This window comes from Aulonocara sp. 'chitande type north' Nkhata Bay, linkage group LG19 (genome assembly GCF_057382095.1).
Source record: "Aulonocara sp. 'chitande type north' Nkhata Bay isolate Kocher_YH1m ecotype deep benthic linkage group LG19, A_spYH_male_GT1.1, whole genome shotgun sequence".
NCBI classification, from domain to species: Eukaryota; Metazoa; Chordata; class Actinopteri; order Cichliformes; family Cichlidae; genus Aulonocara; species Aulonocara sp. 'chitande type north' Nkhata Bay.
Window position 1 is genome coordinate 21251634 of NC_141362.1, and position 13638 is coordinate 21265271.

The window sequence follows — 13638 nt, forward strand, 5'->3', positions numbered from 1 at the left end:
CTGCTCGACATCTCTCCTATTACCTTTTATTACGCTTGCACTCATGCCTTTGCCTTTCACCACTTCAAAACTGCGCCTACTTCAATATTACCTTCATATGCTCTCTTTGCTTTTCGCCTTCCTCACTACACTAAGTACCATTTTTTAACGCTGTGTACTCACTCTTGCTAAGTACATGTGAACAGATCTTGAAGAAAAAAAACAAAACAAAACATACTTTTCTTTTCTCTTTAATTCAAACCACTTTACAGAAAGTACAATTGTTTACAATGAACAAAGAAGTAGGTAGGTTTCCAATGCTTAATTAGTGTGTAAGAATATTGCAGAATCTGCTGTGCTGTGTACTTTGTAAAAACCATGAGAAGGGCTGGCTGAAGAAGAAATGATAAATGTCCTTTTTTTTTTCAAGCCTTCTCTCGGCCTGGCTTGGGGGGCGGGGAGACGTGCACTCGCCTTTCCCTTTTGCCTTTTCCTGCTCCAGCCAAGTCCTCCGCCTGCTCGACATCTCTCCTATTACCTTTTATTAGGCTTGCACTCATGCCTTTGCCTTTCACCACTTCAAAACTGCGCCTACTTCAATATTACCTTCATATGCTCTCTTTGCTTTTCGCCTTCCTCACTACACTAAGTACCATTTTTTAACGCTGTGTACTCACTCTTGCTAAGTACATGTGAACAGATCTTGAAGAAAAAAAACAAAACAAAACATACTTTTCTTTTCTCTTTAATTCAAACCACTTTACAGAAAGTACAATTGTTTACAATGAACAAAGAAGTAGGTAGGTTTCCAATGCTTAATTAGTGTGTAAGAATATTGCAGAATCTGCTGTGCTGTGTACTTTGTAAAAACCATGAGAAGGGCTGGCTGAAGAAGAAATGATAAATGTCCTTGTTTTTTTTCAAGCCTTCTCTCGGCCTGGCTTGGGGGGCGGGGATGCGCATTCGCGTTTCCCCTTTTGCCTTTTCCTGCTCCAGCCAAGTCCTCCGCCTGCTCGACATCTCTCCTATTACCTTTTATTAGGCTTGCACTCATGCCTTTGCCTTTCACCACTTCAAAACTGCGCCTACTTCAATATTACCTTCATATGCTCTCTTTGCTTTTCGCCTTCCTCACTACACTAAGTACCATTTTTTAACGCTGTGTACTCACTCTTGCTAAGTACATGTGAACAGATCTTGAAGAAACAAAACAAAACAAAACATACTTTTCTTTTCTCTTTAATTCAAACCACTTTACAGAAAGTACAATTGTTTACAATGAACAAAGAAGTAGGTAGGTTTCCAATGCTTAATTAGTGTGTAAGAATATTGCAGAATCTGCTGTGCTGTGTACTTTGTAAAAACCATGAGAAGGGCTGGCTGGCTGGCTGGCTGGCTGGAGAAGAAATGATAAATGTCCTTTTTTTTAACCGTTCTCTCGGCCGGCCGTTTGGCGTATGATGTGAGGCAGAGCACTCTGGTACAGAGCGCCGCCAGTTCGAACCCCCACGATCTCGCTGCCACGGCCCTGGCTTGGGGGGCGGGGATGCGCATTCGCGTTTCCCCTTTTGCCTTTTCCTGCTCCAGCCAAGTCCTCCGCCTGCTCGACATCTCTCCTATTACCTTTTATTACGCTTGCACTCATGCCTTTGCCTTTCACCACTTCAAAACTGCGCCTACTTCAATATTACCTTCATATGCTCTCTTTGCTTTTCGCCTTCCTCACTACACTAAGTACCATTTTTTAACGCTGTGTACTCACTCTTGCTAAGTACATGTGAACAGATCTTGAAGAAAAAAAACAAAACAAAACATACTTTTCTTTTCTCTTTAATTCAAACCACTTTACAGAAAGTACAATTGTTTACAATGAACAAAGAAGTAGGTAGGTTTCCAATGCTTAATTAGTGTGTAAGAATATTGCGGAATCTGCTGTGCTGTGTACTTTGTAAAAACCATGAGAAGGGCTGGCTGAAGAAGAAATGATAAATGTCCTTTTTTTTTTCAAGCCTTCTCTCGGCCTGGCTTGGGGGGCGGGGAGACGTGCACTCGCCTTTCCCTTTTGCCTTTTCCTGCTCCAGCCAAGTCCTCCGCCTGCTCGACATCTCTCCTATTACCTTTTATTAGGCTTGCACTCATGCCTTTGCCTTTCACCACTTCAAAACTGCGCCTACTTCAATATTACCTTCATATGCTCTCTTTGCTTTTCGCCTTCCTCACTACACTAAGTACCATTTTTTAACGCTGTGTACTCACTCTTGCTAAGTACATGTGAACAGATCTTGAAGAAAAAAAACAAAACAAAACATACTTTTCTTTTCTCTTTAATTCAAACCACTTTACAGAAAGTACAATTGTTTACAATGAACAAAGAAGTAGGTAGGTTTCCAATGCTTAATTAGTGTGTAAGAATATTGCAGAATCTGCTGTGCTGTGTACTTTGTAAAAACCATGAGAAGGGCTGGCTGGCTGGCTGGCTGGAGAAGAAATGATAAATGTCCTTTTTTTTAACCGTTCTCTCGGCCGGCCGTTTGGCGTATGATGTGAGGCAGAGCACTCTGGTACAGAGCGCCGCCAGTTCGAACCCCCACGATCTCGCTGCCACGGCCCTGGCTTGGGGGGCGGGGATGCGCATTCACGTTTCCCCTTTTGCCTTTTCCTGCTCCAGCCAAGTCCTCCGCCTGCTCGACATCTCTCCTATTACCTTTTATTACGCTTGCACTCATGCCTTTGCCTTTCACCACTTCAAAACTGCGCCTACTTCAATATTACCTTCATATGCTCTCTTTGCTTTTCGCCTTCCTCACTACACTAAGTACCATTTTTTAACGCTGTGTACTCACTCTTGCTAAGTACATGTGAACAGATCTTGAAGAAACAAAACAAAACAAAACATACTTTTCTTTTCTCTTTAATTCAAACCACTTTACAGAAAGTACAATTGTTTACAATGAACAAAGAAGTAGGTACACTCAAAAAAATGAAACGTTGACTTTAATTAAAATTATTTTGTCAACAGGTTCCACGAAATTGAATTATGTTAGTTTAAAGCAAAAATCTTTAGTTCATCTAATTTAAAAAAACTACTTAAGATTAACAAGACATATTTAAGACTAACTAAATCAAGTTATGTTGTATGAACATAGATGATATATTTTCAGGTTAGATAGTTTAGATTAGTTACTTCAACACATTTCTTATTTGTGGCAGTAAAATGTTAAATTTAAGTTAGATTAATTCAAATATTATATTTTCAGCCACCTTGTGCTTTATTAATTAGTTTTACATAAATCTATTTTGTCAACAGGTTCCACACAAATGAATTAAGTACATCCAACTTATTTTTTAAAATTTATTTTATTGCCAACACATTCAGTGAGCATTTGTGTAAACCCAGTCCAAAATAAAACACAACAGCTCATTAGGGTTAGTAATTAACAGTATGTAGACAGATGCAACATCAAGACTTTAAATTAAATGTCTGTATCTACCAGAAATAGAAGAAAAAAAAAAAAACGCATTGAAGATCACATAACACATTGATAAGATGACACTTGAGTTATGCACATGTGATGCTAGTAAGGTCTGTGAGTGTTTTTTTTCTTTTAGTGTCTAAAATGGATAGCAAAGTTGCTATTTGCAATGATTGCTTAGGGTCAGTCCAGTAACACAATGCCAATGAAGTGCTTTCCTTTAACAATGCAAAGTGAAGTGTCCACCTCAACAGCCACAATTTAAAAAAAAAAAAAAATTATGTAACAACAACAACAACAATAATAATAATAAATAGTCCACTGATATTAGCAATCAAAGAAAATTACATCACCATCCCAAATAAAACTTTAACAAAACATGCCAAGATTATGGTCTAACAATAAAACAGCTTGTCAGCGTTCAGTTTTTTTGCAACAGCACAGCAGTAACCATTTAACACTTGCCACTGTCAACATTTATTTTACCAGTGTTTGGGCAAAAAACTTCAGATGTAAACATTTTAACATGGAAACAATTGTTCGTCTTTAAAAGTCCACAAAATATACATTCATCCTGCATTCCCAACTTGGATGATCTGATATCCTCGTGTTGGTGTTGTTCCCAGACCATCATGAAAATGTTGTTCCAGGTTCAACATTGCAAGTGACCAATCACATTGTTGTGACGTTATTCTATTCCAAGCCATTTGTGCATTTATGAAATTCCAATGTTGCAAGGACAATATCAATTCTGCTTACTGTTTATTAAAGGGTTAGGGTTAGGGTCAGTTGATCGGCGGACAGAGGCGGTTTCACGCAGCTTAAGTACAGTTTTTTGTTTTACGCTGGTTTTTCCCGAAGTCGCAAAAGTATGACGTCACAACATTCTGATTGGTCACTTGCAATGTTGATCCTGGAACAACATTTAGTATGATGATCTGGGAACAACACCAACACGGGGATATCAGATCAACCTCCTAACTTACCCTTATTTTTAGTATGTATTGCAATTACCTTTACAATGCACACAATGTAACACAAACTGAATATGAACATATTTCCACCTCATAACAATATGCCTTGAACGCTAATATACACACCACCCTTCAACATTTCTGGTGCAGTATCATCTCTCAATTAAATCCTTTAAATCTCAATACTTTTGATTGTCTCTTAGCTTTCAGTCTTGAGGTTAACTGAGATTCAGTGCATATATCCCACCCATTAAGAGTGCACATGCAGAGGCCAGGTCTTCCAGGTCATGCAGGACACACTAGATGGTTATACCCACATCGGCTGGAGGAGTGCTGGCATCAGCTCTTTCGATGGTAAAGATAGCAAGGGTAATTTGTTCCAGCTCCCTCTGAACAGCTGTAGCTTAGACACAAAAACATAGAAAAATGGCATCCAGTTTTAAAAAAAAGAAAGAAAAAGGGCCAAAGCTACCCTTTAATGACGTAAACACAATATTAGGAACATGCACCCCAGTGCGCCACTATTTCAGACTACAGATTCAACGATAAATATAAATAGTTTGGGTATACAAGAAGATTTCCCAAAACATTTAAACAGGTTCCATGCAAATTACAACAACAACAACATTACAACATGCAACAACATTAGTTATTCAAAATTAGTTTTTTATCTGTATTAAACCAAAACTAAAATTACCAACCAATTATTCTTTGAAGAGGATGCTTGGGTCTTCATTCAGGTAAAAAGGTAGTGCCCTGAGGACACACTCCCTCCCCTTTTCAATGGTTTCCTTCTGTAGAGAGTGGCAGAGATACAGGAAGAGAAAACAGAAATACTTTAGGATGACAGAAACTCACATTATACGCAAAATGAATGACATAGCCACTGCACAGATAGACATGTACACAAGACCAACTAATCATCACATGGACATGAATAGTTAACCTGTTGGGAAGGGTTTCCACCACATTATATATGTCCATAATGGAGGTAAAGACAAACTAATACATCATCTTTTTTGCATTCAAAACATAACATAAAAACATTCACTTCTGGTTTAACCTAAATCAAGGGATCAGATTTTACATATGTTTAGGTAATTTAAATTTTCCAACGTTTTGAGTACCAAACTTTGTCTTGCTTAATATAAATGTAAGTGCACTGTGCAGCTACCATACACTAGCTGTTTAAATTTGAAAATGATCTTATTAGCCATAATATTTTGCTACCAACAGAATAACGCACCTGTGTGGCTGGGGCCAAAGTTTGTCTAATTTTCTTCCCTGCAACGCCTCCTTTTTTCTTGAAGACTTTTATGAGCTGGTCAGTGTATTGGTCAAGTTGTGTAAAAAGCCTTGGAACATGTGCAGCAGTAGTAATCCTCACATATTCTGCTTCCACCTGAAAATATGTCAACAAACACAACATACTGTACTGTAAATATGCATACTATATGTACACATATACAAACTAAAACTAATGTAGAAAGACCTCATTAAAGCTATAATTTTAACACAAACATTTACACAAAATGCTAATAGAGCCATTACAGCTTTTATTGTTATTTATCAAGTTCCAAAAAATATTGATCACAGCTGATCTGAAAAGAATTTCATGCCTCAGGCCCTTGAACTGCAACCTTTACCATGGTTCAGATGTGGAGACGAAATAACAGGGGCATGGGATGGGTCACAAAAGAAAACTTAACTTATAAAACAGTTTTGTTTTTAAAAGTATAACAGTTCACATACCACATACAAGCTCAGCAGTACCACATACACCACATCAGTATAGGAGGGAGCAGGTAAAGGCAGGATCTGAGATTTATAAAGTAAAACAAGAAATTCATTACTTAATTTCAAGAAGCAAATTATTGTTTGAATTACAACTAAATAAAATACTACTCAGAAGAAAAGCAAGAGATTGACACTGCCATGTGCTAACTTTCTATAGAAGCAATTATCACCAGGTCTGTCGTCCTCCATTGTCTGTCCACTCATATGTCTTGAATAATTTTATTAAAAAAATTAAGTGTGTACTTTCACAAACTGTAATTTATAACTACATTGATATGTATAACTCCGCTAGGAAACATGCTGTATTTACAGACCATTTTTACATAATACAGATTACTGATAGAGCAGAACAATGGTGTCACAGTGGCTTTCGCCCTTGACTTTTTGGATTTTAAATGTCACTTTATGCTATCCTTGCTATCCTATTCGATATTTCCGACTCTCGGATTACAGAAAAGGAATCCCAAGAAAGCAAATGGAAAAATAACCCCTTGAAAGAATAACCCCATGAACCCCTGTAGCTAATCCCTTAATAAAACAAAAAACAATAAAAATGTTTCTTACACAGTCCACAAAATAAGCATGTCCAGGACCCAGTAAAACTAATGTAAAACAAGCACACGCAAACGATATAACATGTCTTGTAAGACAAACGCAAAATATAACCATGCTGGACATATAGATACTACACAACATAGTCAAAGAAAAAAGTGGTCTTACCTCTCAAAGAAACAGCAGCTTGGCGCCAAAACAGCCTTTTTCAGTTAAATTTGAAGTCTTGCGCATGAGCAGGCACAAGCCGTGAAACCTTCTTGTTCTGCGCGGTTTCATTACAACTGTTTTTGCATTACTGCCACCTTGTGGATATACAAGGTATATCGATCCTCATTGACTTAACTTAAATGTTATGCGATCAAGTAACACATTAGTATTATGTACGTTGAATAATAGACACAATTACGTAGACTTGATTAGAAAAACATATGTTAACTTAACAAAAACATATATTTTAAGTAAAATGAAAATAAATAATTAATATACACTGAACAATCCACCTCATTCATTTTTTTGAGTGTGTCTTTCTGGAGATGCTGGTCTAGAATGACAGGGTGTTCTAGATTCTCTGCCACTTTTTTGAGAAGAGTCTGACTCTGTATCTTTTGCCCGTGTCTGTGCTGTTGCAAGGAAGTTTTGGATATCTTTAATAGCATCGGACACTTTTTCGCTCTGAATAATTACATCAATTGCTTCATCATCAACCAAGAGCAGAATCTTTTGCAAAAACTTTGCAACTGCGTCTTCTATGATTACATAGAGGACTTCGGGAGAAAAGGAAACTCTTGATTCAGCTGCTGTCAGTGGTGTACTGGAGATAACAGAGTCTGATAGACTTCTACCCATAAAAGTATTGGGAATTTGGTATATACGACTTGTCATTAAATGGTCGTACATTTTCTCTGTTAATTCCCTTGAGAAATTTTTGATGTCCTCGCTTATTCTAATGTTCTCAAAGGTTTTTTGGATAATATAATGTTCTTCCTCTTTTGTGAACTTGTATATGTCAATAATTTCAGATCTGATGACATTAAAGTTAGCTGGAGTAGAACATTTTACCATGGTTTCCAGAGTAAATGAGCTTCTTGAAGGGGAACCCATTCCCTCAGTTTCAGGGGAGTGGCTTAGGTTTAACAGACTAATCAAATGTCTTTTGCTCTCCTCCACTGTGTTTTTCAGCCCCTCTTTCATCTTTTCATAATGTTTTTGTGCGAACTTCAAAAAATGGTGTTTGCGGGATTTTTCTGGTGCGCAAGGAGCACGTGAGTTGAAAAACTCTCTCACTTTATCGAAGATGGCTCCCATAAATCCAGATTTGGGTGAGATACATTTCTCACTGTGGGAAGAAGAATCAGTGTCAGAAGAAAGGAGATTGTCAAATATAATATTGACAATGTCAGCTGCAAATTTTTCTACTGTGGCATCAGGTTCCAAACGTGCCTGCCTTTCAGCTTCTGCACATTCCCCACTTTCTGAACTTTCTTTCTTTTCTGAAAGTTGCTCTATTTTAGCAGGTGACTCAGTTTCTATATCTTCGTCGTCATCTGATAATTCATCATCTGCAGAATATGATTCTCGACTATATCTGGTCAGAATATCACTAACCTCCCTGATGGCGAATTCGCGTGAGATGCCGGACTCACTGCTGTCTGTGCTGGATTCAGATTGACTTGAATCGCTTACCGATATAATGCGTGAGCTTCGCCGTTTTATTGCGTATAATTTCAAGCATGAGAGAGCAAGAGAAACCATGACACGGAGTCTTCCAATATTCGGAATTTTTCCGCTGATGTAAACAGCAGGGTTTAGCGGTAAATTGCTCTGCCTGACCACGGTGGCAATCGACTTTACCTTATCTGAAATCTCCCTCTCAATCATCATTGTCAGCTGTGTAACACTCACACAGTACTGCTCAGGGATGCTGAGCGCTTTAGCAAAAGTGACTGAGATGGAGTCACCAAGAAATGGATTTTTTTCTAAATCCGTAGATGCACCACGCTGAATGGCGGGAAGCGCAAGTATCAAGATTTTGGCTCTGGCGATCTGTATGATTTCAGAAATCATGTCGGCCAAAACTGCTTGAACATCAGAATCCAAAAGTCCATTTTCTATTAAGATCCACTGTTCGTCAGAGAGCTTGTTGAAGGCATTATTGATAGTCGGTAACTGTCATGGTCCTGCGGCCATGACTGAGTGACTTTGTGTTTGTGTCCCTTATTGTTATTATTCTCTTTATTATTCATGGGCTGTTTTGGGATGGTTTGTGTTTTGGGATTTTAGATACTGGGTTCTGGGTTTGTGCTCCCTCTGTTGGTCCCTGGTGTTAGTGTTCCCCTGTCTCGTCAGGTTAATCAGGTCCAGCTGTTTCCCCCACCTGTGTGGGATTTCCCAGTGTCTCTTTGTGTACTTATAGTGTGTGATTTCCTCTGCTCCTCGTCGCGTCGTCTGTGTTCATACCTGGTGTAATCCCCTGCGTGCTCTCCCTGCTGTTCTCCCTTCATGCTCAGGTTTGCTATTTCTTTGTGTAGTTTCTCCCAGTTAGTTCATCCTTAGTTCTGTTTTACCATCACTTTATATTTGATATTATCAATAAATCACCCTCACACCTGAATAAGTGCTGCGTTTTGAGTCCTCCTTCCACTCTCCACACGGCCGCTGCCCCGGACCGTGACAGTAACAGCTCATCTGGTGATAGGACCAGAGGAATATGAAAATTAGAATCCGGTGTTTGAGACATTGTTGTTCCACAGGGATTCCCTCTGTTAAAATCTTCCTGAAATGCTAAACTTTCTGATTTGAAAGACTGGGGAACGTTTCACGTGTATAAACTGCCAGGCGAACTCTGGAAGCTGTAACCTTTTGACTTAGCTTGGGTCCTATTTGAGGACTGTCCCGGATCAAAGGCAGATCAGACTTTTTTTTTTTTTTTTTTTTTTTTTTTTTTAATTAAACTTTATTTACAAACAACAGTTTAACATACAAGGCACCATCATTAATCCGATTATGTTACATCCTCGGTTGAGCATTATAGCAAAACAAACAAACAAACAAAACGAACAAAAAAAACAACAACAATAAGCACAAAGTTAAAAGAATTAGCACAAAAATAAAGAACAGTCATTGAAGGATTCGAACCAAAGGCAAAAACTAACGTGCAAAAAAAGGGCAGTCGTGATTATAAAATAGGGAGTTTTTTGTTTTTTTTTTAACATAGGTTAAACTCTTTAAATAAAACAACAAGTTTATGGGCTTTCTTGTTATTCACAAGTTTCAGCGATTTAGCCCAGAGTCTAAAGTCATTCAGCCATCTGTTTATACATGGTTTAGCTTTAAAGTATCTGCATTTGTGAATAAAAAATTTTCCCATTAACAAAATCGTCCTAATCAACAGGTCAAAATCTGCATTCTCAGCAAGTATTCCAAATTTTATTACTGTCACCGTCAAATGTGGTAACTGAATTCTCCTGGACTGTAGCCAGCTCCACATGTCAGTCCAGAAGGAGTGCACTGATTCACAGTTGAAAAACAAGTGATCCAGACTTTCAATATCATTTTCACAAAATGTGCAGGCGTTCACATCTAAATTAAATTTCCGTCTTAAGAATTCATTGGTTGGATAAACCTCATTAATGATTTTAAAGTGAACCTCTTTTGCTTTAGGGGAAAGAGGAAGTGAAATATACTTTTTTCTTATCAAAGGCAGATCAGACTTCTTCTGTGACGGCACTTGTTCGAATGCACGAATATTCACGCATGCGCAAAAGCACCCGAGTTCCAGACACGTCATAAAGGGTGCGCAATCTCGGCAGATCATCGCGCAAATAAATCTGCAACTGACAATGAAGTCCATTTTCTGAGAATGAGAAACTATGGTGCAGTGAGCTCTCAAGCCAGCCGCACTTTGGATTTTGTTGAATTTTTTTTTTCCTTAATACGGTATGCGAGTTACTCTGAAACTACGGAGCTCCGCAGGGGACATGGGAGAAAAAAAAATTAAGACGGACTTTTGCGAGATCCCGAGTTTGTTTTGCGAGATCTCGCAAAAGTCTGTCTTAATTTTTTTTTCTCCCATGTCCCCTGCGGGGCCCCGTATGTATGAAACACAGCAGAGGTCGTTTTTTTTTTTTTTTTTTTTTTTTTTTTTTTTATCCTGCAAGTCTTTTCCTTATTTACTCCGGAGTGCAGCAGATGTTTTGCTGTGTTAACAAACACAATAGACTATAACCCTTACTTTAAATATTATATATATTTAAAAAACTATGTTAAAAATTCTTTAAGAGGTGACACAAATTTCACATTTTTGTAACGTGGCAATATGCTGAGTGGCAGCTTTTTCCTTCATCACTTCCACAGTTTTTCTTAATAAGTTAGGACTGTAACAACTTCCAGAATAACCACTGCCAATTTTATCTATAAAAAAAGTAATGTCACATAAATCAATCTTTATTTGTATTTATTGACAACATCAAGTAATAAAACACAGCTTTAGTGGTTTGCTGTGGAAATTAAAACATTTTTGTCACTGTATACAGAAAACCAAACAAAATGCAGTCCTTTGCTCAAATTACTGCAGCAGTTCAGTACCGCAGCTGTACATGTGTTGAGTTTGTCGAGTATGCCTTTGTGCTTGTCCTTTTCTTTCCATCAAGTTTGCCAATACGAACACACACACACTTGATTTAAGATGGTGTGTGCTCAGTCTTCTAGCAGTATGTCCAGTTCTTCTAAAGGCAGTCGCACACTCTCACTTCTTTCTCTGTCAACAGGTCTACAAACCCCTCAGCTGATCGGGGAACAGCTGAATTGTATGTACCAGTATACATACATACTGATTTAGTTTGCAGAAGCGGTAACTACAGCAGGGTGATAAGTGTAATTGGTCAATTTGGTAAATATGTGCTGAGCAAGGCAGGATATTGATCAAGTGGCACCATCTTTATTTTTTATTTCTTTTATTTAACCAGGAAGATTCCAATGAGATTAAAAACCTATTTTTCAAGGGAGACATTTAATGAAATCATCTAACAAATAGTGTCGCCTACTGTGTGATTATTTGTTCTAATGTACCATCAAAGAAGTGCGTTTCAGTAAAAGTTTAAACCCTGTCTCATCTATAGTCTGTTCATCTTTTATATACAGGTTATCTTTTTACTGAATTGTAACCAAAAAAAAGATAAGGAGGAGTGGCTATCAGCTACTGATTCTTGTTATGCTCCTGTTTTCTCTTCACCTCTCTCAGTTGTCCGTCCCTAAGCTTAGTCCTTTCACAGGTTTCTTCCTCTCAACAGTCGCCAAGTGCTACTCACTAGGGATCCTCTCTAACACTGTTGAGATTTATACATATACACATTCAATGGTTGCACCCTTAACGGTTACTGGTATATGTAACATGACCACTTCTGTTTTCTTAAAAGTAAAATCATAGTCCTCAAAACACTAATGTTAAGGTTTCAAAGCCATTTCCTCTTTTTTACAAATCTGAGCACCCCTGTATAAAGTCAGTTGGTTGGTAAAACGAGCTGTTGTTCGTTATTAATTAGCTCAGTTTCTCTCGTATAACCGCACCTAATGAGTCTGCAGGGACTATAGCTATAAATTGAGTTTTGGGAAATATCACTTTCACAGTATGTGTGTGCCTCACCAGGGGACCAGGGGATATTCTGTAAGGCCTTGAAGAAGATTACTGTGGCTTTATCCACTTTTCCTTCAGACACCTACAAATTCAAACTTACACACTTTACATATACAATGTAATCACTGTGATATTTGTGTATCCACAGCCACAGAAGCTGTTCTACACTTCTGTCTCCATGTTCAATATTTGTAAACTGCGGACAATTCAGTCGTTATTCCTGAAATGCACATATTAATATTCTCCTTCTTTTTTAATGATACTGACGCTTTCAGAGGCATCATTTCTTTTTCTTATTTAAGCAAGATCAGGTCTCTACTTTCTTCCTAACAGGTTTAGTGCTCCAGAGCAGAAAACAGCATCAACGTGAGTTTGTATGACCGGTCTCAACTAGAAGGTGTACATCCTCCAAAGTAAAGAGCAAAGAGCCCCGGTTTCTGTTGCTATGGCATTTTCAAAAAGTCCACGGATGCGGTTGCTGAGGCCATTCTCTGGCCGGACAGATAAGGGATCATCATGGAAATGTGATCTATAAATATTGCAGACATGTACAGTAAGTGCTAAGTATCGTTTGATAATGTGCAACCCTGTTTCTATGAAAGCTGTATTAAGTAAAACTAAAAGCAAGACTGCAAATCACTTAAATCTGCATTTAAACAACATTAAACACTGGGACTTTTTGAGATGCTCATCTTTCATCATGCTACTAAATCTTATTTGTGTTGTGATGTTCCATCAGATGTATTTATTTAATGCTTTTGAGCATTAAACAACTTTTCCAATTTTTGTTGTCCCTCACTGGACTTTTCTGAAATGTAGTTTTTTGTAAATACTTTCGAAATCATCACCTTCTGTTTTTATTTGCAGTTTTTTGGGGAAACAAGGATGTAAATTATGTGAATTTTGATGTGATCCTGCTATCTGATGCTTGTGATTATCGTCTGTTACCTTACCTCTGAGCTGCATCTACCAGCTGCTTCCTTTGCTATTCAGCAACTATGGCAAAGAGGCGCGGCACCAACTGCTGCAGTCTCTGGTTACAGAGTGAAAAAAAACGGCGAGCCCAGCGAGCAGTATGGCAACGGTACTCCACCTGAAGCACACATCACATGGAGGTCAGCCAGACCAAAATAAACAAATAAGCTTAGGGCTCAAAAAGCTTTGAGAAACACATCTAGAGAAGAATGGGGAAAAGGAGCTTTTATTAGCCTGGCCTGTACATAAATGC

General features: G+C 38.2%; 1 protein-coding gene and 1 long non-coding RNA gene across 3 annotated transcripts in view; both read right to left on the reverse strand.

Moving 5' to 3' along the window:
• LOC147306953 (uncharacterized) overlaps positions 1 to 9530 on the reverse strand; it is a 55882-nt gene extending 46352 nt beyond the window's left edge. Inside the window, exons 1-3 of the mRNA XM_086273767.1 lie at positions 9457 to 9530; position 9420; positions 7312 to 8944 (exon numbers count right to left, since the gene is read on the reverse strand). Of these exons, the coding sequence (XP_086129893.1) occupies positions 7312 to 8944; position 9420; positions 9457 to 9515 (1693 nt within the window). The 5' untranslated portion in view covers positions 9516 to 9530. The remainder of the gene's footprint in view (positions 1 to 7311; positions 8945 to 9419; positions 9421 to 9456) is intronic.
• LOC147306954 (uncharacterized) lies at positions 3318 to 7026 on the reverse strand. Of its 2 annotated transcripts, XR_015126313.1 has the most exons (5): positions 6944 to 7005; positions 6179 to 6244; positions 5673 to 5828; positions 5128 to 5220; positions 3318 to 4829 (listed from the first exon to the last, which is right to left on the reverse strand). It is a non-coding gene; the product is annotated as an uncharacterized LOC147306954 (long non-coding RNA). The 2 variants fall into 2 exon arrangements; XR_015126314.1 differs by lacking the exon at positions 6179 to 6244 and having other exon boundaries at positions 6944 to 7026.
• Positions 9531 to 13638: the final 4108 nt, after the last annotated feature.